The 26,119-nt window shown below is 39.6% G+C and overlaps 1 protein-coding gene across 3 annotated transcripts in view; it reads left to right on the top strand.

The window, feature by feature from the left end:
• Positions 1-26,119, top strand: part of CEP128 (centrosomal protein 128) — a 465,565-nt gene that overhangs the window by 371,649 nt on the left and 67,797 nt on the right. For 2 of the 3 annotated variants that reach the window (XM_043472686.1, XM_043472685.1), the window contains one exon: positions 17,953-18,042. The exons of the other annotated variant lie outside the window; for it this stretch is intronic. In XM_043472686.1, the coding sequence (XP_043328621.1) occupies positions 17,953-18,042 (90 nt within the window). The remainder of the gene's footprint in view (positions 1-17,952; positions 18,043-26,119) is intronic. 3 annotated transcript variants of the gene reach the window in all.

The raw sequence follows: 26,119 nt of genomic DNA, 5'->3' as shown, positions 1-26,119 counted from the left end.
ACCAGAGAGACCGATTAAGCAGATGTTTGTGTGAATATTGGGAAGAGATGATGCTGACTTGAATTGGCTGGTAGCAGAGAGAGTGAAGAGGAATGGGTGGTTTCTTAATATATTTTAGGGTATAAAAATTTAGGGCACTATTAGATTGTTGGTGTTGCTCAGACACTCAGCCATGTCCAACTCTTTGCTACCCCATGGACTGCAGCACGTCAGGCTTCCCTGTCCTATACCATCTCCCAGAGCTTGCTCAAATTCGTGTCCATTGAGTCAGTGATGCCATCCAATCATCTCGTCCTCTGTTGTCCCCTTCTCCTCCTGCCTTCAATCTTTCCCAGGATCAGGGTCTTTTCCAATGAGTCCGCTCTTTGCATCAAGTGGCCAAAGTATTGGAGCTTCAGCTTCAATATCAGTCCTTCTAATGAATATTCAGGATTAATTTCCTTCAGGAATAACTGGTTTGATTTCCCTGCTGTGCAAGGGACTCTAGAGTCTTCTCCAGCACCACAGTTTGAAACCATTACTTCTTAAGTGCTAGCCTTCTTTATGGTGCAACTCTCACACTCATACATGACTACCAGAAAAACCATACCTTTGGCTATACAGACCAACCTTTGTCAGCCAGGTAATGTCTCTGCTTTTTAATATGCTTTCAAGGTCTGTGATAGCTTTTCTTCCAAGGAGCAAGCGTCTTTTAATTTCATGGCTGCATTCACCATCTGCAGTGATTTTGGAGCCCAAAAAATAAAGTCTGTCACTGTTTCCATTGTATCCCATCTAACTGTCATGAAGTGATGGGACCAGCTGCCATGATTTTAGTTTTTTGACTTTTCAGTTTTAAGCCAGCTTTTTCATTCTGCTCTTTCACTTTCATCAAGAGGCTCTTTAGTTCCTCTTAGCTTTCTGCCATAAAGGTGGTGTCATCTACAAATCTGAGGTGGTTGGAATTTCTCCTGGCAAACTTAATTCCAGCTTGTGCTTCATCCAGCCTGGCATTTCTCGTGGTGTACTCTGCATATAATTTAAATCAGCAGGGCGATAATATGCAGCCATGACGATCTCCTTTCACAATTTGCAACCAGTCCATTGTTCCATGTTTGGTTCTAACTGTTGCTTCTTGACCTCCATACAGATTTCTCAGGAGGCAGGTCAGGTGGTCTGGTATTCCCATCTCTCGAAAAATTTTCCATATTTTGTTGTGATCCACACAGTCAAAGGCTTTGGCATTGTCACTGAAGCAGTAGTAGATGTTTTTCTGGAACTCTTTTGCTTTTTCAATGATCCAGTGAATATTGGTAATTTGATCTCTGGCTCCTCTGCCTTTTCTAAATCCAGCTTGAACATCTGGAAGTTCTCGGTTCATGTACTGTTGAAGCCTGGCTTGGAGAATTTTGAGCATTACTTTGCTATCATGTGAGATAGTGTAATTGTGCAGTAGTTTGAGCATTCTTTGGCATCACCTTTCTTTGGGATTGGAGGAAACCTGACCTTTTCCAGTCCTGTGGCCACTGATGAGTTTACCAAATTTGCTGGCATATTGAATGCAACACTTTTATAGCACTGTCTTTTAGGATTTGAAAGAGCTCAACTGGAATTCCATCGCCTGCACTAGCTTTGTTCATAGTGATGCTTCCTAAGGCCCACTTGACTTCTCTATCCAGAATGTCCGGCTGTAAGTTAGTGATACACCATAGGGGTTGTCTGGGTCATGAAGACCTTTTTTGTATAGCTCTTTTATGTATTCTTGACACCTTTTCTTAGTATCTTCTGCTTCTGTTACATCGATACCATTTCTGTCTTTTATTCTTCCCATCTTTGCATGAAATGTTCCCTTCAGTTCGGTTCAGTTGCTCAGTCATGTCCAACTCTATGTGACCCCATGGACTGCAACAAGCCAGGCCTCCCTGTCCATCACCAACTCACGAAGTCCACTCAAACTCATGTCCGTTGAGTCAGTGATGCCATCCAACCATCTCATCCTCTGCCATCCCCTTCTCCTTCTGCCTTCATACTTTCCCAGCTTCAGGGTCTTTTCAAATAAGTAAGCTCTTCACATCAGGTGGCCAAAGTATTGGAGTTTCAGCCTCAGCATCAGTCCTTCCAATGAATATTCAGGGCTGTATTCCTTTAGGATGGACTGGTTGGATCTCCTTGCAGTCCAAGGGGCTTTCAAGAGTCTTCTCCAATATCACAGTTCAAAAGCATCAATTCTTCATTGCTCAGCTTTCTTTATCATCCAACTCTCACATCCATACATGACCACTGGAAAAACCATAGCTCTGACTAGACGGACCTTTGTTGGCAAAGTAATGTCTCTGCTTTTTAATATGCTGTCTAGGTTGGTCATAACTTTCCTTCCAAGGAGTAAGCATCTTTTAATTTCATGGCTGCAGTCACCATCTGCAGTGATTTTGGAGCCCAGAAAAATAAAGTCAGCCACTGTTTCCACTGTTTCCCCGTCTATCTGCTATGAAGTAATGGGACCGAATGCCATGATCTTAGTTCTCTGAATGCTGAGCTTTAAGCAAACTTTTTCACTCTCCTCTTTCACTTTCATCAAGAGGCTCTGTAGTTCTTCTTCATATTCTGCCATTAGGATGGTGTCTGAGGTTATTGATATTTCTCCTGGCAATCTTGATTCCAGCTTGTGCTTCCTCCAGCCCAGCATTTCTCATGATGTACTCTGCATATAAGTTAAATAAGTACGGTGACAATACACAGCCTTGATGTACTCCTTTTCCTACTTGGAACTAGTCTGTTGTTCCACGTCCAGTTCTAACTGTTGCTTCCTGACCTACCTACAGAATTCTCAAGAGGCAGGTCAGGTGGACTGGTATTCCCATATTTCAAAGAATTTTCCACGGTTTGTTGTGATCCACACAGTCAAAGGCTTTGGTGTTGTCACTGAAACAGAAGTAAGTGTTTTTCTGGAACTTTTTTGCTTTTTCAGTGATCCAGCAGATGTTGGCAATTTGATCTCTGGTTCTTCTGCCTTTTCTAAAACCAGCTTAAACATCTGGAAGTTCATGATTCACGTATTGCTGAAGCCTGGCTTGGATAATTTTGAGCATTACTTTACTAGCGTGTGAGATGAATGCAATTGTGTGGTAGTTTGAGCATTCTTTGGCATTGCCTTTCTTTGGGATTGGAATGAAAACTGACCTTTTCCAGCACCGTGGCCACTGCTGAGTTTTCCAGATTTGCAGGCAAATTGAGTGCAGCACTTTCACAGCATCATCTTTTAGGATTTGAAATAGCTCAACTGGAATTCCATCACATCCACTAGTTTTGTTCGTAGTGATGCTTCCTAAGGCCCACTTGACTTCACATTCCAGGATGTCTGGCTCTAGGTGAGAGATCACATGATAATGATTATCTGTGTCATGAAGATCTTTTTTATATAGGTCTTCTGTATATTCTTGCCACCTCTTCTTAATACCTTCTGCTTCTGTTAGGTCTATACCATTTCTGTCCTTTATTGAGCCCATCTTTGCATGAAATGTTCCCTTGATATCTCTTATTTTATTGAAGAGATCTGTAGTCTTTCCCATTCTGTTGTTTTCCTCAATTTCTTTGCACTGATCACTGAGGAAGGCTTTCTTATCTCTCCTTGCTATTCTTGGAACTCTGTATTCAGATGGGTATATCTTTCATTTTCTCCTTTGCTTTTAACTTTTCTTTTTTTCAGCTGTTTTTAAGGCCTTCTCAAACAACCATTTTGCATTTTTCATTTCTTTTCCTTGGGAATAGTCTTGATCATTGCCTCCTGTACAATATCACGAACCTCTGTCCATAGTTCTTCAGGTACTCTATCAGGTCTAATTCCTTTAATCTATTTGTTACTTCCACTGTATAGTCATAAGGGATTTAATTAAGGTCACACCTGAATGCTCTGGTGGTTTTCCCTACTTTTTTCAAAATAAGTCTGAATTTTGTATAAGGAGTTCATGCTCTGATCCATAGTCAGCTCCCACTTTTGTTTTTGCTGACTGTATGGATCTTCTCCATCTTTGGCTGCAAAGAATATGATCAATCTGATTTCGGTATTGATCATCTGGTGATGTCCATGTGTAGAGTCATCTCTTGTGTTGTTGGAAGAGGGTGTTTGCTGTGACTAGTGCATTCTCTTGGTAAAACTCTGTTAGCCTTTGCCATGCTTCATTTTGTACTCCAAGGTCAAATTTACCTGTTACTCCAGACGTTTCTTGACTTCCTACTTTTACATTCCAGTCCCCTATGACGAAATGGACATCTTTTTTGGATGTTAGTTCTAGAAGGTCCTGTAGGTCTTCATAGAATGTTCAACTTCAGCTTCCTCAGCATTAGTGGTGGGGGTGGGTATAGACTTTGCTTACTGGGATGTTGAATGGTTTGCCTTGGAAATGAACAGAGATCATTCTGTCATTTTTGATATAGCACCCAAGTACTGCATTTTGGACTCTTTTGTTGACTGTGAGGGCTGCTCCATTTCTTCTAAGGGATTCTTGCCCACAGTAGTAGATATAATGGTCATCTCAGTTAAATTCACCCATTCCAGTCCATTTTAATTTGCTGATTCCTAAAATGTCTATGTTCACTCTTGCCATCTCCTGTTTGACCATATCCAATTTACCTTGATTCATGAACCTAACATTCCAGGTTCCTATGCAGTATTGTTCTTTACAGCATCAGACTTCACTTCCATCACCAGTCACATCCACAGCTGGGTGCTGTTTTTGCTTTGGCTCTTCATTCCTTCTGCAGTTATTTCTCCACTGATCTCCATTAGCATATTTGGCACCTACTGACCTGGGGAGTCCTATCTTTTTGCCTTTTTGTACTGTTCATGGGTTCTCAAGGCAAAGTGGTTTGCCATTCCCTTCTCTAGTGGACCACGTTTTGTCAGAACTCTCCACCATGACCCGTCCATCTTGGGCGACCCTGCCCAGCACGGATGTTAGTTTCACTGAGTTAGACAAGGTCGTGATCCATGTGATCAGTTTGGCTAGTTTTCTGTGACTGTGGTATTCATTTTGTCTGTCCTCTGATGGATGAGGATAAGGCTCCTCTGTCCATGGACTTCTCTAGGCAAGAATACTGGAGTGGGTTGCCATTCCCTTCTCTAGGGGATCTTTCCAACCTGGGGATTGAACTTCCCAATGTGGGAATGTCCAGCATTGCAAGCAGATTCTTTATCAGCTGAGTCACCAGGGAAGTAGTTTTAGGTTGTTAGGAAGTTTAAAAGAAAGAGTTAAGAATGACATTTAGGTTTCTTGATTGGGCAACTTCATGGATGGATGTGAGATTAAGGGGGAGTTGATTAGTTCACTTTCATGGTGTTTGGGTTTGGGTGCCTTAAAACATCCAGGGAACGATGGTAAGAGAGGGGTTCCTATGTTGAACTGGAGGTGTGGAATGTGGTGTCGTCAGTTCTGGTCTCCATATTTTATAGATGATGCGCAGGAGCCATGAGAACTCTCAGGAAAGTATGTCAGATAAAAAAAATTAAAACTTAACCCTGTGGAGCACCAAGAGTTAAATACAGGCTAAGGATGAAAATCCTGCAAAGGAGTCTAAGATCTAAAGAAAATAAATTCTAGAGAATATAATGTCAGGAAGCCTAACAAATATATTACCTGAGTAAAAAATTGTTCAGTCCTTGAATCCATTTAGCTAATATTTTAAAATAAAAACTGTAATTTCGTGTCATTTATGAAATAAGTCATTCACTTTTGCAAAAAATCACCTGGGTAGCCTAATGTCTCACCATAGTAACTACTCATTCAGTTCAGTTCAGTCGCTCAGTCGTGTCCAACTCTTTGCGACCCCATGGACTGCAGCATGCCAGGCCTCCCTGTCTATCACAAATTCCCAGAGTTTACTCAGACTCATGAGTCAGTGATGCCATCCAACCATCTCACCCTCTTTTATCCCCTTCTCATCCCACCTTCAATCTTTCCCAGCATCAGGGTCTTTTCAAATGAGTCGGTTCTTCACATAGGTGGCCAAAATATTGGAGTTTCAGCTTCAACATCAGTCCTTCCAATGAATATTCAGGACTGATTTCCTTTAGGATGGACTGGTTGGATCTCCTTGCAGTTCAAGGGACTCTTAAGCTTATTCTCCAAAACCACAGTTCAAAAGCATCATTTCATGGCGCTATTAAAATTGACTAAATAACAAATGAATACCACTTTGTGTGTATGTGTGTTAATTGCTCAGTTGTGTCTGACTGTAGCCCTCTAGGCTCCTCTGTCCATGGAATTCTCCAGGCAATAATACTGGAGTGGATTGCCAGTCCCTTCTCCAGGGGATCTTCCTGACCCAGGGATCGAACCCAGGTCATCAGGGAAGCCTGAATACCACCCTACTTGTCTCTTATTTATAGGCACATGTTCAGACTTAATTTGAAGAAACTAGGGAAAGCCACTAGACGATTCAGGTTTGACCTAAATCAAACCCTTTATGATTATACAGTGGATGTGAGAAACAGATTCAAGGGATTAGATCTGATAGACTGCCTGAAGAACTATGGACAGAGGTTCATGACATTGTACAAAAGGCAGTGATCAAGACCATCCCTGAGAAAAAGAAATGCAAAAAGGCAAAATGGTTGTCTAAGGAGGCCTTACAAATAGTTGAGAAGAGACGAGAAGCGAAAAGCAAAGGAGAAAAGGAAAGATATACCCATTTGAGTGCAGAGTTCCAAAGAATAGCAGGGAGAGATAAGAAAGCCTTCCTCAGTGATCAGTGCAAAGAATTAGAGGAAGACAATAGAATGGAAAAGACTAAAGATGTCTTCAAGAAAATTAGAGATACCAAGGGAACATTTCATGCAAAGAAGGGCACAATAAAGGACAGAAATGGTTCGACCTAACAGAAACAGAAGATATTAAGAAGAGGTGGCAAGAATACACAGAAGAACTATACAAAAAAATCTTCATGACCCAGATAATCATGATGGTGTGATCATTCACCTAGAGCCAGACATCCTGGAATGCGAAGCCAAGTGGGTCTTAGGAAGCATCACTATTAACAAAGCTAGTGCAGGTGATAGAATTCCAGTTGAGCTATTTCAAATCCTAAAAGATGATGCTGTGAAAATGCTGCACTCAATATGCCAGTAAATTTGTAAAACTCAGCAGTGGCCACAAGACTGGAAAAGGTCAGTTTTCTTTCCAATCCCAAAGAAAGGCAATGCTAAAGAATGTTCAAACTACCACACAATTGCACTCATCTCACATGCTAGTAAAGTAATGCTCAAAATTCTCCAAGCCAGGCTTCAATAGTACATAAACTGTGAACTTCCAGATGTTCAGGCTGGAATTAGAAAAGGCAGAGAAACCAGAGATCAAATTGCCAACATCCGTTGGATCATCGAAAAAGCAAGAGAGTTCCAGAAAAACATCTACTTCTGCTTTATTGACTATACCAAAGCCTTTGACTGTGTGGATCACAACAAACTGTGGAAAATTCTTCAAGAGATGGGAATACCAGACCACTGGACCTGCCTCCTGAGAAATCTGTATGTAGGTCAAGAAGCAACAGTTAGAACTGGACATGGAACAACAGACTGATTCCAAATCAGGGAAGGAGTACATCAAGGCTGTATACTCTCACCCTGCTTATTTAACTTATATGCAGAATACATCATGCGAAATGCTGGGCTGGATGAAGCACACAGTAGAATCAAGATTGCTGGGAGAAGTATCAATAACCTCAGATAGGCAGATGACACTACCCTTATGGCAGAAAATGAAGAACTAAAGAGCCGCTTGATGAAAGTGAAAGAGGAGGGTGAAAAAGTTGACTTAAAGCTCAGCATTCAGAAAACTAAGATCTTGGCATCTGGTCCCATCACTTGATGGCAAATAGATGGAGGAAAAATGGAAACGATGTGAGACTTTATTTTCTTGGGCTCCAAAATCACTGCAGATGGTGACTGCAGCCAGAAAATTAAAAGACCCTTGCTCCTTGGAGGGAAAGTTACGACCAACCTAGGAGCAATTAAGAAGTAGAGACATTACTTTGCCAACAATGATCCGTCTGGTCAAAGCTATGATTTTTCCTGTAGTCATGTATGAATGTGAGAGTTGGACTATAAAGAAAGCTGAGCACCGAAGTATTGATGCTTTTGAACTGTGGTGTTGGAGAAGACTCTTGAGAGTCCCTTGTACTACAGGGAGATCCCAGTCCATCCTAAAGGATATCAGTCCTGCATATTCATTAGAAGGACTGATGCTAAAGCTGAAGCTCCAATATTTGGCCATCTGATGCAAAGAACTGACTCCTTGGAAAAGACGCTGATGCTGGGAAAGATTGTAGGCAGGAGGAGAAGGGGACGGCAGAGGATGAGATGGTTGGATGGCATCACCGACTCAATGGACATTAATTTGAGTAAGCTCCGGGAGTTGCTGATGGACCGAGAAGCCTGGCGTACTGCAGTCCATGGGGTTGCAGAGTCGGACACGACTGAGCGGGTGAATTGAACTGAAATCCTGGCTCTCTGTGAGGTCTTCCCATTAACAAAGCAACAACCATCCCTGTCCTAGAATTAATTTTTTTAAAAAAATTTGTAGTCGAATTCCAAGTTTTGTCATTCTTGGACACACACATACATGCACACACACACACACTTACTTTCACTCACCCTCTTTCTCTCTGTCCTGCTCTCTTCTCCCACTTTGAAAGTAGAACTGGAACAAAATGTCAATAAGTGAGTTTTTTGTCGTGAGTGGTAGGAATCTTTGGGAATAGAGAAGGATCAAATGATGGGGGGGGTGGGGCAGCAGAGAGGATTTTTTTTTCAGTCTTTAGAGGAATCACAAACAATGGAGACAAACATATTTGACAGTGATTTTTACAATGCATCTGGCAATTACCAAAATTCTTCACTGGCATTTAGCACTGTCTTGTTCTTTCTTTCTTTTTTCGTGACATTCATTTGCAGTTACATTGTGTGCTGCTCTTCTTAAAAACGAAGTATTGTCTTTGACTATAAATGTGTGGCTCTATATCACAGTCCTCTTTGCATATGAGTTTGAGGTACATTGAAATAAGCAAATCCCTTCCTTAATCCGCTGCAAATCAGCTGAAACATTTAAAATATACACAAAAGGTAATACATTTTTCTTCAATTTAATTGAAAAGTATTCAGTGACTGACAACTGGCTTGTGAGGGAGGCTAGTGGTAGGTGTTGCTGCTGTTATTTGTTTTTAGTTTTTAAATCTCCAGCCTAGCTGGTTCACCCCTCATCAATTTCTTGCTTTCCCCCTTGTTGCTTTGTGAACCCCAGAATGCAGAGCACACCAGAACAGTATCATGCTTAGTTATGAAAAGCTTCAAATTGCTACCTATGACAGTCACTTAACAGGGTATCTGAAGTATGATTATGCCCCTCCTCATATGCTAACTTACCATCATCTGATTCTTTTGGTTTTATTTTAAATGAGATAAAAATAGATGATTATGAACATGATTTTTCTTTATTCATCTTCATCTTTTACTAGGCCATCCTTAGGTCATTTAGGCAGTATTCATGTCTATAAATTAGAGATAGTAATATTGCTGACTTCATAAGCCCGTTGAGGGGTTTAACTATGATTAGAAATGTATAAACCTTGGTATCTGGCAGGTCCTCCAAAATACCGATTCCATATGTGGTCTGTTTATTTGCACCTGCCATGCACCAGCTATGCGCTGCACGCTGGACACTGAAGCAAGAAACACCGCTGCCCTCCTAAGACCGCACTCATGGCCCTTCCCTCACTGTCTCCTCCCCTTCTCCTCTCTTCCACTGGGCAGTTATGACTTTGCTAAAGGATGTGTTATGCCCTTGGATAGCTACTAAGTATAATGATAAAGGGAAAACAGTTGCATGTGGCTGTGATGAAATTGAGTATATGGGCTACATATGAATAGCAGTCTCATTATTTTCAGAAAAAGGGAACATTTTAATAGTAGGATCTATAAATGTCACAAGTATTTCTGGATACTTTCTTCAGTATCAGTACTTTCATTTAAAATGAGATGAATCCTTCATTTAATTTTTAAAAATTGGATGTAGGTTTTTTGAAACAGTACTATTTTTTAGACATTTCAGAAGCAATGGCCTTGAAGGACATTAAGTGCATTATTGACTTGTTTTTCAAATGACCCATAATTATATTTAATTCCTATCCTAGATAACTTTTAAAAATAGTCTGGGTTCTTCCATTTGAAGGGTTTGATTAATTTTTTTAGAAATGTTTTGAGAGTGAAGGGGCAGGTGTGCAATTTTGTTTTTGTTATTTTAATAGTGCTTAGGCAAAAGCATTTGAAATGAGCCAGAAAGAGAAGATAATCTTTTTCTCAGTCATTACTTCATTTCAACTGCTTATAGAGTAGCCTATGGCAGTGTGCTGTTTTGAAGAAAAAAAATTAAACTCAAATTTCTCAGTTCTTTTGGAACAAGTCTAATAAATATTAATGAGTATATTATAATATGGAAAAGAATTCCAGTGTAGAGCTAGCAGTCACTTCATTGGAGATAAACTGGGCAAGACAAACCACCAAAGACAGAAAACTGACCCAGGCAAATTAATTGCCCTGACAAAGGCTGACAGGATAGGATGTTAACCCAGTAGTCCCAGTAGATGGCTGGTCCTCCCCTAGTGAGCAGCCATGTTATAAACTGGGCTAGAAGGCAATGGCAACCCACTCCAGTGTTCTTGCCTGGAGAATCCCAGGGACAGAGGAGCCTGGTGGGCTGCTGTCTGTGGGGCCGCACAGAGTCGGACACGACTGATGTGACTTAGCAGCAGCAGCAGCAGTGTCAGACCAACTGGGTCATTGCTGTGGTTTTGCTGTCAATCATCCTGCCTGACTGTAGAAAGCCCGACCTGGATTTTCAAACTCCATAGTAGTTTGGGGATTTTAGTGATTTGGGTAGAAAGGGGGGCTAGGGATAGCTAAGAGTCCCTACATTCCTTCTGAAAGGATGGTGAGGGTGATTTGGGGGGCTCCATTCTACCACTGGATCTCCAGAAGAGTTGAGGGTTTGGTAAAAGAAATTTAAATTTCCCCAGGGATTCCAAATTGCTTAGGAGATACTAAAGTACATTTTTAGAAGTCCCAATTTGAATAAATTGATAATTGGGATGGACTATTTAAGGCTTTATTCAACTGGAAGGTAAATTCACTATCTTCCTTATCCTTCAGCTGACTCATGAAAGTTATAATGGAGCTTCTACAATTTCCAGAAACAAAAATGTAATGCGTATGAACTTATTCTTCCCAAGATGCATTCTTCAAAATGTAGGCAGATCTCTTTGTGTATCTGTTTTTTTTTTTTTTTTCCTGATGTATGATTAAAGAATAATGTGCCTAACAATGACTTAAAACAACACCTGGGTTATTATGGGGGATGGACCATTGGCAACACTTTGCCCCTTTCAGGGCTAGATGACTTAATGGTTCATTAAAATCTCTGTTTTCTCAAAAGGTGTAAAGACTTAACAAGCCTTAAATTTGGTATGAGTTCTCAGCAGAGATAAAATGCTAGCAATCTGTATTAGGGTCAGGCAGGGTCTCAGCCAATTAGATTTGCAGACTTCAATGTACTACATCAAGAGGCCTCAGGACAGCAGAGAACCAAGCCCAGTTAGATAGATTTCACTTGAAATTTTAGTCATCATTAAATTTTATCATCCTATTTTACCTGAAATTTGCAACTTAATTTTAATTCCAAATTTATGACAGAATAAAAGTGGAAAATAGAATACCTTGAGAGTGAACTATTCTTGTATCTGAGTGTATGGGAGTTGATTGACTGGATTGTTTCTTTTTAGAATAAAAAAGTATAAAACCATGGCTGGTTCTGTTTATCCAAAGAGATGCAAAGTATAAGTCTTCAAGATTCAGCAGTCTCCTTGAATCAGACTTTTAAAAAAGTTTCTAAAAACCAATGCTATTTGGAAATATTTTTAAAATGCAAAGACAAAATGTAGTCTTTGAACTCTAAAGCCCAAATATTACCCTGTACAGAAAGTTTGCTAAAAACTTCAGTAGTGGAAACTAAATATGTGTTACAGCTTTTATAAATTTCTGCCACAAGGGGGGGATTTATTTCATCTGTCTCTATCCCCTTTGCAGTTGACATCATAAAAAGCAATACTTCAGAATACATCCCCTGTCCCTTCATCACAGTCTAAGCTCAGAGAGCACCTTAAGTGTTCTTGTGAGAAATGAAAACCATCAAGCCTGTTATGATGTTTCCCTGTGCTGGGTTTGGCTGGGAGTTTTGTCCACTTTTCCAGAGTCAGCTATCACCTTACGACTTGGGATAGCTTCATTTGGGTTGCAGTGTAAGTGATCAGTTCAAGACCCACTCCACAATGTATATCTGCTTGTTCTTCTCAGGTCACATCCCAAGATCAGCCTCAGACTTTGGACAGCCTACCATTAGGCTGTTTTAGTCCATTCTGGTTGCTATAACAAAAATACCATGGACTGAGTGGTTTAAACTGGAAAACAGTTCTGAAGGTCAGGGAATCTAAGATCAAGGCAGATTCACTATCTGTATTCAGTATTTATGTTGGCAGATTTAAATTCAGTATCCAGCCTTCTTCCTGGTTCATAGCAGATGGAGAGCAAGCTGGAGTCCATTGATGAGGTCTCCACTTCTGACCTAACCACTTCCCAGTGACCCCAGCTTCTAATATCATCACGGGAACTGGGATTTCAACCTGTGAATTTTGTGGGAACACAAATATTTAGGTCATAACATTGTGTTTTCTTGATGAAAGTGAAAGAGAAGAGTGAAAAAGTTGGCTTAAAACTCAACATTCAGAAAACTAAGATCATGGCATCCAGTCCCATCACTTCATGGCAAATAGATGGGGAAACAATGGAAACAATGACAGACTTTATTTTTGTGGGCTCCAAAATCTCTGCAGATGGTGACTGCAGCCATGAAATTCAAAGACACTTGCTCCTTGGAAGAAAAGTTATGACCAACCTAGACAGCATATTAAAAAGCAGAGACATTACTTTGCTGACAAAGGTCTGACTAGTCAAAGCTATGGTTTTTCCAGTAGTCGTGTATGGATGTGAGAGTTGGATGATAAAGAAAGCTGAGCGCCGAAGAATTGATGCTTTTGAACTGTGGTGTTGGAGAAGACTCTTGAGTCCCTTGGACTGCACGGAGATCCAACCAGTCCATCCTAAAGGAGATCAGTCCCGAATATTAACTGGAAGGACTGAAGCTGAAGCTGAAACAGCAGTACTTTGGCCACCTGATGTGCAGAACTGACTCATTGCAAAAGAGCCTGATGTTGAGAAAGACTGAAGGCAGGAGGAGAAGGGGACAACAGAGGATGAGATGGTTGGATGGCATCATTGACTCAATGGACATGAGTTTGAGCAAGCTCTGGGAGATGGTGAAGGACAGAGAAGCCTGGCGTGCTACAGCCTATGGGGTTGCAACAAGTCAGACACAACTGATTGACTGAACATCAAGAACAAATTGTTTTCTCTATGTTTATCTATTTTATCTCCTGATAACAATGGCAGTTGTGAAAAGCAGTACTCTAATGATGTTGATGCACAGCACATTTGGAAACAATTGCTCAGAAGTGACATATTTCTGGGTGAAGCGATTTCTACCGACTCATAAAACAAATCTCTAAGGTTCTAAATATCAATTGGATATCGCTGAAAGAAAGTATAGTTCTCACATCAAGGGCTATCTCCAATTCCCATGCCTGGCTGATTTTCCAGAATGTAAATAAACAGAGCATTTCCCTAGTCTGGGATCTTGGAAACTCACTCATGTTATAGTTCAGTCTATTAGCAAATACTTATTTAGCATTTGTTAATTCCTATCAAGATTGTGCTAAATCAATCCCAGAGGGTGATGATCTGTACATTAAGGAGAAGAGAAAAAAAAAATCACCCTCTGTCTTGTTAACGCATAATGTTAATAGCTACCAAGCAATTCTTTTGTGTCATACACTGCTAAAACTGCTAAAACTTCTGCATGTGTGTCATTTGCTCCTTGCCACAACCTGTGAGATAATCTTGTTCTCATTCATAGATAAAAAGGCGAAGGTGCATAGCTTGTTGAGCCAGTAAGCAGCAGGGCTAGGACTTGTGTTAGAATTCATTCGTCGTCCTCTGCGCTACTGTACTTACGTGCCTCATGACCTTACGGAGGTCAGAATTTCTTCACTTTTTGTTTGGGTTCCTGGCATTTCTGCCTTTAAACATCTTCCATTTTTTTCTGTTAGATTTATTGTCAAACAAATAAAGCATTTATTGCGGTAAAGTCACCGACTCAATGGACACGAGCTTGAACGGGCTCCAGGAGTTGGTGATGGACAGGGAGGCCTGGCGTGCTGCGGTTCATGGGGTCGCAAAGAGTCGGACACGACTGAGCGACTGGACTGAACTGTGGTAAAATACTAACTAACCCCCTCAAGAGAAAAAGACTATAAGTAGTGAAACAAATTTGAGAGAGTGCATTAAATAAGTCGGGCAATGCTGGGGTATTATTAGTGAAACTTCTTCCTGCCTTTCTGTAACTTTAAATCTACTTATAAACCCCTAGACCCTCAGCTTACATGTGTAGAGTGACTTAACAGTGTTGCTGTCTATCTGGCTATGAGTATGTGAGGAAGATTTCAATTCCTGGTGCAAGATTACGAGTAATCCAGTAATCTCAAACACTTCTAGGAAGGAGAAGTTTTTTTTTTCTCTTTCATTTTTCTTTTTCAATTCTGCACCTTTTCTTTTTGCTTATTCATCACGTTTTAAACAAACAGACTGAAGAAAGTTGTTATTAAAGCCCTCCTTAGGCTTCTTCAATTTCAGTTTTAAACCAGGTTCAAAATATTCTGGCAAAAATTAAAGGCAACACTGAAAACGTTTGCATAAATTTTAAGTTGTGCAAAATGCCATAGAACTAAACTGAGCTGAAAGAATAACTAATAAGCATCTCCTTTTATATCTTTGTCCTTTTATCCTGATTGGTGATTATTTTGGTTTTAAAAAATTAATTCTGAAGGGCATTCCTTTGCCAGAGTATCTGCCTTACACTTACTATTCTAAGTTTAATTTGTTAGAAGTTCAGTGTTTACTTTTAAAAGTGTAAAGCCAAAAAAAAAAAGTGTAAAGCCTTATTAACATGCTAATAAATAACATTTGATGTCTATTAGTAATATTTCTATATTTGCCCATAAAATGAAATAAAAACATACTACCTACAAGGGATTCCATGTCTTTACTACATTCTGTTTATACTTGAAACCACTGGTTCTCATTTCATTGTTACAGAGAACTAATAAACTTGTCACAAATGGAACCAGGTTGGAGGAAAGAGACCATTTATGGGCTCAGTGATGAATCTAATCTCCTGTAGCTCAGACCTTAAAGAACTGAGAGACCAGCACTATAGAGATGCCATTTAACTGCACAACATCAGTGCTAATTAAGTGTAGAGCTTTGCTTTCCTATACCTTTTCTTCTGCTCTTTCCCTCGTGGTATTGACTGTGTGCTTTCTGGTGGCCTAATGTAGACCCAAAAGTCAGAAAGAGTTGCAACCTACTTGAGAAAGTCATGGCAAAAATATAATCCTTTTTATTACACAGTGAAATAAATATTATAATGTATACAGTTAATGGTTTTTATTTGAACATTATATTGTATTGTGATATAGTGTTTTTTAACACTGTCACATGACAACTGTCAAAAATGAGGTTTTTAGAATGCTCTTCTGGCCTGTGTAATTTTGAGAAAAGACTCTAGAACAGTTTTCCAGGATATCCCACTGGGATGTAAAATGCGTACAAAAATAACCCTGATGGTAACACTGCCATTTATTGACTATTTGCTCATAAATCTGCACTGTCAGCAAGTGGTATTTCCACTACTCCATTCTGTAGATCTGTTAAATAAACAAATATACCTATGTATACACACATATACATCCATACCCATATATACATACACACACTTCAACTTGTCTCTCAGAGTTAGTATAGACTCCTTTGACTCAGGTGGACCCGGATTACAGTCTAAGTGCCAACATTTAATTACAATGTAAAATTTAAAGTACATATATGTTTGAAGTCTGTTTCTCTGATTTAAATGAATGAAATTAATAATTTTCACCTACTGAGGGTTTTTGTGAGCATTAAATGAGAACATACATGAGAAACACCCAATACAGTTTTTGAAAATAATAAGCTTTTAATAAATAGTGTTGATTTTTATGATACTGGCAATTTAAAGGAGTGTTTTCTTTAGCAACCACGGTGCACATTCCAGTGTCTTTTTATTCATTAAATTAATGAAATTCTTTCCTATGACGGGACCTGTGCCTTTGCTACTGTACATAATGCTTTTCCCTTCACTCTTTCAGTGATAGCTCTTTTTCATCCTTTAGAGTCTCTGCTCAAATATCACCTCTTCTTGGGAACTAAACCTAATTAACCTGTCTAAAGCAAACCTCCGCCCTTACCCCCCATGACAGTTCCTGGGTATCTGCTGCATTCATGTTCCTGTCTTCTTTGATACGTAGGCTCTGTGAAGGCAGAGAGACCTTACCTTTGTTGTTGATAACTGTATACTCAGTGTCTATCACAGTGTGTCTGTCAATAAACATGGATGAATGGGTGAATTAATTAAATGAATAAATGAGTGGAAGGGAGGGAGGTAACAAGAAAGGAAGCAATGAAGCGGGGAAAGACACCAGAAGGAAAGAACAAATGGTGGATAAAAGAGATAAAGGACAAAAGGAAGAAACTTACATGGCCTGAGGAATGGTTTAAAAGTTGAATAAAAATTTTCTGGTTCTTACTTTATTTTCTTATCCCTGGTCAGTATGTCTCACCTTATCTACTCCTTCCAGAACCTTACAAGGTTTGCTCCAGGGTGACCTCTGTGAGACTGGAAGTAATTCTCATAGGACACCAACACCTTAGAAAGGAAGGTGGCCAAACTTCCTGTAAAGGACCAGGTTCTAAACATTTTCATACTTTCACAGGCCATACGCTCTCTCATGCAACAACTCAACTCTGACATCGTAGAATGAAAACAGCCATATAAAGTTTGTAAAGAAATGAGTGGGCTATGTTCTAACAATACTTTATTTATGGAAGGTGAAATTTAAATTTCTTATAATGTTGACATGTTGTGAAGTATTGATTTTTTTCCAACCAAGTAAAAATGTGAAAACCATTCTTAGCTGGTGGACAGATAAAGACAGGCAGCAGGTTGAAGTGACCTACTGTCCTACCTTGCTGACCTCTGCCTTGGAGTAAACTATACTTTATGGTTTTCAGTCTCAAAAATGTCTGTCTTTTGAAAGATGAACTGCCGAGGGGAATTAATGTTTGAATTCTTCCTCAAAGAATAAATTTCTGTTGGTAGAATTTTAAATAATTTTGCAAATTGAAGGAAAGTATAATTTGGGGTATTCAGTCAGACCTTCCTGAACTGTCGAATCACACTGCATTAGTGGTCTGTTATCCACAGGTAAGGTTATTAGTGTTAAGGAGCTTTCATTACTAGCTAAACTGCCCAGGTACATCTGCTAACAACTCACGTCTTATTTCCTCTCTCATTCCATAGACTTTGGAATCTGGGATCAGTTTCTTCCAGGAATGATTTTGAAAGCAAAACAGCTGGGGATATTTTGAAATTAATCACTACTCTCTTATTTATAATCCTGAAGAGTAAAATATTTTAAAATTCAAATAATGTTTTCCCTAAAATTTGTGACTTTCATTTGGGTACCCAGTTATTTGAGAGAGCATTTTAAAATCCTATGTGAGGTCATTTTCTCTAAATGCAGAAACTTTAAAAATCATTAGAAATTATTATGATCCTCTTAGTGTTGTTTTTATAGCTATTACTATTTATAGTGCTTTAAGTTATTTTAAGATAATAGAGCTTGCCAACACCTTTTTCTTTACTTACATTCTCTCTTAAACAGCCAAAGCTACTATTTAAAATGCCACCTTTGGAAGATGCTAGTCAGACTGCAATGAAAAATCAGGAAGAAGCTCAATTTGAAGAAAAAGCAGTTAAGTATTTCATAGGTAGACTATTTAGGATACTTGGAACTGAATTGTCAAAATACATCTACTTTATTTCAGGACATACAGGGTAAGTTAGCCTTCAGGTATGCTTCTCAGAAATTCAACTGAAAACTAAGTTGTTGGGCTTTTTCCTCCAGTTTTCGTAGATGCTAAGAATAGTGCACCGTTGACTATCAGAATACGGATAATCTAAGGCTTGTTTTAAATCCTTTACCCATCTTTCTCTTCCTACCTGTACTTGTATATTTAAAAAAATGGAGATCAGTAATTGTTCTAAGCTTAGTCAAACTGAATTAGAAGCAAGAAAAGCCTGAGTTTTGTCAGCCAAATATATTATTTTATAAATAGAACAACTGTTTTATATCTTAATGTTAATTCTGAACAGCAGTCCTCTCTTTGTATGGAATGGTGAGAGAGATCTGTACACAGTAGCCCACAGAAGGAATGTGGGTGTGAGGATGAGAGAGTCTCTAATACCATGTTCCTTATATTTTAATTCCTGGAAAGAATTGAGTAAATGACTCTACATGTAAATTAGGATGTGGATTGTTGGAATTGCTCAAAGGTAAGCAATTTAATTCCCAAGGTGGACTGTTATCTTTGTGTTATTTCATGACTTAGCCATGTGACATGTGTGGTAGTCGACAATAAAGCGCTGAAAGTAAAATATTCAAGAGGAAGCAGCTTGGGACAAAGGGTTCTGTGTTTCTGAGGGTGTCCTTGTGAAAATTCTTCACTTGGAAGCCCAAGAGATGTGTACACTTGAGGAAAACAAGGATGTTAACCTCAGGGAGCCTCATTAGATCAGCTATGTTTGGTGGCAGTCAGATACACACCCTGAAAAAAAAAGCACATTCTATTGTTTTCCACAAGTTATGCATAACAAAAACCTACTCATAAATTTCCCATAATCACCACTGCACTATGATTTGCATAAGAGTTCAGAGCATATTCAGCTGATATATGACTAGCCTCACAACTGGAGACATGTACTTTATTTCTCAAATTGTAAATCCTTGAAAAAAAAAAAATGATGTGTTGGTTTCTGGGTTGTTAGCTTTTCCCCCTAGTACTCAACTCCTATTCCTGCATCACTTTTTGGGGACAGTCAATCTTTGGAATTATGTTGGTTGTCATTTGCATTACCCCAACCACAATCATAGCCTTTATATTATCCGCAAACAACTTTTAGTTGTGCTCCAGCCTTAGATGTCATTCACTGAACTCTTGTTGCGTGTTACAGGAAGTTTCCCTGTGGAACTGGGCAGTACCAGCAGAAAGGGAATTCTGTCTTTTGCTCTTTGTCTGGGATGTGGTCTTATCCTTTAGGTGCACAGCTATGCAGCATGTTACGTTGTGCATTAAAGAAGAAACTTAACAGTGATTCTTCATTTTAAAGGGGAGGGTTGTGGGGGGAGAAATCTCATGCATTGCTTTGTGATCTGAAACATAAAGGGTCAATCTGAGATTTTCTCGGTATTAGTTTCATACTATTGAATGGAAATGTTTACAGGAACCTTAAGCAAAGCCTGTCTCTAGCCTTTCTGGCTGCATTTTCCTGTGGTAAATCTGTTGAAACCGACCAACAGAGCCCCATGTCCATATCTTTCTCTTCATCTTTCTTCTCCGCCCCCACAAACCCACGTACACATCGCACTTCAATGGAAGTGCAACCTCAGCTTTTCCTGAATAGTGTTGAATGGAAGTGCAGTAGTCAGTAATGACCTCGTAACAAACAGTCTCACAAACCGAATCACCAGCCTGAGAATACAGCAGAAAAAAGTTCCAGAAGCATAGCTGGCTGCCTCAGCTCTCTATTTGGCAATGATAGTGGATGAGAGAACAGATCAGAAATGTGGAGCGCACACTCTGACTCCGTTCCTAAATTTTGTGATAGTTCCTGCTCCTGATTCTCTAGTCCGCAAGGATAGCAAGGATCATTACTAGACTAGAAAATGATACATCACTTTAAACTGGTTTTTCTTGATAAATCAAATGTTGGATTTTCTTACTGACAATGTTTTAGATAAAATCCTGATGACTTCCTGTGGTTTTCTTTCTGCCTTTCCGTTATGCTATTTTGAACCCTGAAGTAGATTATTTGAAAAGACACATAAGCAGCTGGTGAAATGAATTAACAAAGATTGACTGTAGGTATCTAATGCTGGCTAACTTGAGAGTCCCTTGGACTGCAAGGAGATCCAACCAGTCCATCCTAAAGGAGATCAGCCCTGGGTGTTTATTGGAAGGACTGATGCTGAAGCTGAAACTCCAATACTTTGGCCACCTCAGGCGAAGAGTTGACTCACTGGAAAAGACCCTGATGCTGGGAGGGATTGGGGGCAAGAGGAGAAGGGGGCGACAGGATGAGATGGCTGGATGGCATCACCGACTCAATGGACATGAGTTTGAGTAAGCTCCGGGAGTTGGTGATGGACGGGAGGCCTGGCGTGCTGCGATTCATAGGGTCGCAAAGAGTCGAACACGACTGAGCGACTGAAGTGAACTCAACTGAAATTGAACACTAGATAATGGGAAACCACTGCAAGTTGCTCTAATGTCATTCATTCTGAAGTTTTTTTAAAATACAGAGTAACTTCATCTGACTTTGAATAGACAACATGCAGTTTTATGTATGGATCATTGACTCATGTATACTCAAAGCCAAGCTATGCTACATCTTAAAGTTGTTTTTATTTTAGTGTTGCAACATTGTGATTGTTTACAATTTTTACCTATTTTAATTTTTTAGAATAATGCAAGAAACAGTGACTTTTTGTGGTGATTAATAAAAGCCTTTTCTTTCATTCTAATATCTTGACACATGAAGAATACATTTGAAATTATTCCTCTTTTAATTACCAAAATTTGATTGACAGTTTGCTGAATGTAACGAGTTGTCATGTGGAAATGCATAAAGGAAAAATGGGACACATTTTCCTTTCATTTGCTATCTTTCATATAGGAAGCAGCAGGTAAGGTGTGGGTGTTCTTTACACTGAGTTAACATTGACAGGAAAAAGCCCTGCAGTTCTCTCTCTGGGTGAGGAAGCTGAGTGGACTCTTCTCCCAGAGGACAAGCGTCGTGCTTTTAGCACAGTGGCGAGAGGAAGTCCTCATTGTAGATTTTCTTCTTTGAAGGTGATACGTCCATCATGGCCCTTCAGTCCCAGAGAAGTTTCCAGAATTAGTCTATACTTGTACTGTTTCTTAGAGTTGGAAAAAGTAGAGACTCTTGTTATATTTTTATACCATTATTGTGCATTTTTTTGTTTGATAACAAATATATTTCAAACATGCTTGAAAAATACTGTATTATGAAAAAGTCAGTAGATGTGTACAACTACACTTACCAGAAGCAGAAGAACTCTTGAGTATTTAGACCTAAGAACCTCTATTTCATTTCTCAGGTGGGACGGATGAGCCAATGTGGGTCGTTGACTGGCTCAGCTGAGTCAAACAAGCTGTTAATGATCAGGGATGCAGATACCAACTATCCATTTAGCACTCATGTCCTAACTTAGCTCACACATATGTTCCCATTTCCTGTGATGCTAATGAATTTGCTTTGGTTTATTCATAAATTCTAATGTACACCCCATTGTGACCAAGTAGCAAAGGAATATGTACAGTTCAAGATAGGTTGATAGCCTCGGGATAAAAAGTTAAAATAAATCTTTTTTTCATAGTACATGTGCTATTGGCCTCCCAAAAATACAACTCACCTTACTTGATCTGTCAAGCCCAAAATAAATTAAAAAGTGATTTTTAGCATTATTGTTTTCAGTTAGAAATAGCATGCAATATTAACACTAGAGGATAATAACAGTATGCTTCATTGTAACTCAAGGACTATGCAGTGACTGTATGTATAATCCTTAAAAGTAAATATTAAAATAATTGTTGCCCTTTTAGATTTTTTTTAGACTAAGAGAGGCCATTCCTAGGCAGGTTGATAAGAAGTATGGGGTCCCTGAGAAGGAGAAAGGGATCTGGGGCTCTCGAAGCAGAGACTGGGGTCTGGAATTTTAAAGGAGGGGGAAAGGACAAACATCTTTTTTTTCCCCTCTACATTCCTTAGTGTTAGACACATAAAACATTTTTTTTCTTTAAGCCCAGAACTGATGATTACACAACAAACAACTCAGTTTAAACTCTGTAAGAAGGATTATATAACAACAATATATCCTACTTGAGGACAGTTTCTCCTCCTGAAAACCTTGTGGCTAATCCTGTTATCTTAAAATGCAAATTATGGGAATGGGTCTAGTAAGATCTTTACAACCTTGAGACATTGCTTTGATTTATTGTAGTAACTAATTAAGAAAGTATATAGCTCCTTTGCTAAGACTAGCGAGGGGGGCACGCTCTGTCCTCCTTCTGATGTCTGTGTCAGAAGCTTTCTCTGTCCCTTTTTCACTTTAATAAAACTGCTACGCAAAAGCTTTTGAGTGATCAAGCCTGGTCCCTGGTCCCAAAGCTAAATCTTCTTCTTCGGAGACCACGAATCCGACATCGTTCACCGTCAGCTATCAAGACGTTTCCCTCCTTGTTGTTGTTCAGTGGCTGAGTCGTGTCCGACTCTCTGTAACCCCATGGACTGCAGCACGCCAGGTTACTTTGTCCCTTACTGTCTCCTGGAGTTTGCTCAAATCATTCCGTTGACTCAGTGGTGCTATCTAACAATCTCATCCTCTGTTGCCCTCTTCTTATTTTGCCTTCTGTCTTTCCCAGCATCAGGGTCTTATCCAATGAGTTGACTCTCCCCATCAGGTGGCCAAAGTATTGGACCTTCAGCCTTAGCATCAGTCCTTCTAATGATATTCAGTGTTGATTTCCTGTAGGTTGGCGAATTTGATCTCCTTGCAGTTCAAGGGACTCTCAAGAGTCCTCTCCAGCACCACAGTTTGACAGCATCAAACTTCAGTGCTCAGCCTTAAATATGGTCCAACTGTCACATCCATACATGACTACTGGAGAAACATAGCTTTGACTATATGGACCTTGGTCATCAAAGTGGTATCTTTGCTTTTTAATATGTTGTCTAGGTTTGTCATAGCTTTCCTTCCGAGGAGCAAGCGTTTTAATTTCTTGGCTAGAGTCACCATCTGCAGTGATTTTGGAGCCCAAGAATGTAAAACCTGTCACTGCCTCCATTTTTTCCCCATCTGTTTGCCGTGAAGTGATCAGACTCTTGAGGATGAGAGTGAAAAAGCTGATTTAAAACTCAACATTCCTCTTCCCTTTCTGTCATTGGCGTGGTACCATCTGCATATCTGAGGTTAATGATGTTTATCCTGGAAATCTTGATTCCAGCTTGTGCTTTATCTAGCCTGGCATTTTGCGTGATATATTCTGCATATAAGTTAAATAGAGTAACAAAATACAGCTTTGTCATACTTCTTTTCCAATTTTGAACCAGTCAGTTGTTCCATGTAAGGTTCTAATTGTTGCATCTTGACCTGCTTACAGGTTTCTCAGGAGATAGGTAACATGGTCTGGTATTCTCATTTCTTTAAGAATTTTTTACAGTTTGTTGTGACCCACACACTCAAAGGTTTTTGCATAGTCAATGAAACAGGAGTAGATGTTTTTCTTTAATTCCCTTGCTTTCTCTATGATCCAAAAATGTTGGCAATTTGATCTCTGGGTCCTCTGCCTTTTCTAAACCCAATGTCCATCTAGAAGTTCTCAGTTCATATACTGCTGAAGCCTAGCTTAACAGATATTGAGCATAACAATACTAGCATGCGAAATGAGCACAATTGTGTGGTAGTTTGAGCATTCTTTCCATTGCCTTTCTTTGGGATTGGGATGAAAACTGACCTTTTCCAGTCCTGTGGCCACTGCTGAGTTTTCCAAATTTTCTGGCCTATTGAGTGCAGCACTTTAACAACATCATCTTTTAGGATTTGAAGTAGCTTAACTGGAATTGCATCACCTCCGCTAGCTGTGTTTATAGTAATGCTTCTGAAGGCCCACTTGACTTCACACTCCAGGAAGTCTGGCTTAAGGTGAGTGACACACCATCATGGTTATCCTGGTCATTAGGCCTTTTTTGTACAGTTTTTCTGTGTATTCTTGCTGCCTCTTTTAATCTCTTCTGCTTCTGTTAGATCCTTACAGTTTCTGCCCTTTATCGTGCCCATCCTTGCATGAAATGTTCCCTTCATATCTCCAATTTTCTTGAAGAGGTCTCTAGTTTTCCATATTCTATTGTTTTCCTCTATTTCTTTGCATTGATCACTCAAGAAGGCCTTCTTATGTCTCCTTGCTATTCTCTGGAACTCTGCATTCAGTTGAGTACATCTTTCCCTTTCTCCCTTACTTTTTGCTTCCCTTCTTTCCTCAGCTGTTTGTAAAGTTTCCCCAAACAACCACTTTGCCTTCCTGCATTTCTTTTTCTTTGAGATGGTTTTTTCACTGACTCCTATACAGTGTCACGAACCTCTGTCCATAGTTCTTCAGGCACTCTGTCTACCAGATCTAATCCTTTGAATCTATTCCTTACCTTCACGGTATAATCATAAGGGATTTGACTTAGGACATACCTGAATGGCCTAATGGTTTTCCCTGCTTTCTTCAGTTTAAGCCTGAATTTTTCAATAAGGAGCTGATGATCTGAGCCAGAGTCAGCTCCTAGTCTTGTTTTTGCTGACTGTATAGAGTTTTTCCATCTTCAGCTGCAAAGAATATAATCAGTATGATTTTGGTATTGAACATCTGGTGATGTCCATGTGTAGAGTCTTCTCTTGTGTTGTTGGAAGAGGGTGTTTGCTATGACCATGCGTTCCCTTGACAGAACTTGTTAGCCTTTGCCCTGCTTCATTCTGTACTCCAAGGCCAAACTTGCCTGTTACTCCAGGTATCTCTTGATTTCCTACTTTTGCATTCCAGTTCCCTTTGATGAAAAGGACATCTTTTGTTGGTTTTAATTCCAGAAGGTCTTTTAGGCCTTCATAGAACCCTTCAACTTCAGCTTCTTCGGCATTTGTGGTTGAGGTATAGACTTGGATTTCTGTGATATTGAATGGTTTGCCTTGGAAACGAACAGAGATCATTCTGTCGTTTTTGAGATTGCACCTGAGCATTGCATTTTGAACTCTTGTTAACTATTAGGGCTATTCCGTTTCATCTAAGGCATTCTTGCCCACAGTAGTAGATATAATGGTCATCTGAGTTAAATTCACCCATTTTAGTCCGTTTTAGTTCACTGATTCCTAAAATGTCGACGTTCACTCTTGCCATCTCATGTTTGACCACTTCCAATTTACCTTGATTCATGAACCTAACATTCCAGGTTCCTATGCAATATTGTTCTTTACAGCATCGGACTTTACTCACCACCAGACTTCACTTTCATCACCACTTTACTTTCACTACATCCACAGCTGAGAGTCATTTATTCTTTAGCCCAGCCACTTCATTTTTTTCTGGAGCTATTAGTAATTGCCCTCCTCTCTTCCCCAGTAGCACATTGGCACCTTCCAACCAGGGGGCTCATCTTCTGGTGTCATATCTTTTTGCCTTTTCATACTATTCCCGTTCATGTGGTTCTCGCAGCAGGAATATTGGAGTAGTTTGCCATTCCCCCCTCCAGTGGACCATGTTTTGTCAGAACTTTCCATTGTGACCCATCCATCTTGGGTGGCCTGCATGGCATGGCTCATGGCTTCATTGAGTTATGCAAGCCCCTTCTCCATGACAAGACTGTGATTTTCTGAGACTTTCCCCTTCTAAAATAGCACTAAAAAACAGTGGGAAAGGGAATCTTCAATCACAAAAAAACCTGATAGCAATAAAACCTATTTTTTCCCCTTAGAACTTTTCCTTCAAAATATTTGAAGGAAATTTCTCCTCTGATTTTTAACCTTCCACTCCCAATTGTTCCTTTACTTGTTGTCAAGAAGTGCTTCATACAGGAGAAATAGATTTGTTCTAATACAATAATTTATTTGGTCTAATAAATTAATTCTTACATCCTATTTCAAGTATCTTTAAGTAAAAATACTTGGACACCTATGGGTGGGTTCTGAGAGTCTGCAGTTCCCCTAAAAGTGT

Source organism: Cervus canadensis, chromosome 6 (genome assembly GCF_019320065.1).
Source record: "Cervus canadensis isolate Bull #8, Minnesota chromosome 6, ASM1932006v1, whole genome shotgun sequence".
Taxonomy (NCBI): domain Eukaryota; kingdom Metazoa; phylum Chordata; class Mammalia; order Artiodactyla; family Cervidae; genus Cervus; species Cervus canadensis.
This window is presented reverse-complemented; position numbering and strand designations above follow the sequence as displayed.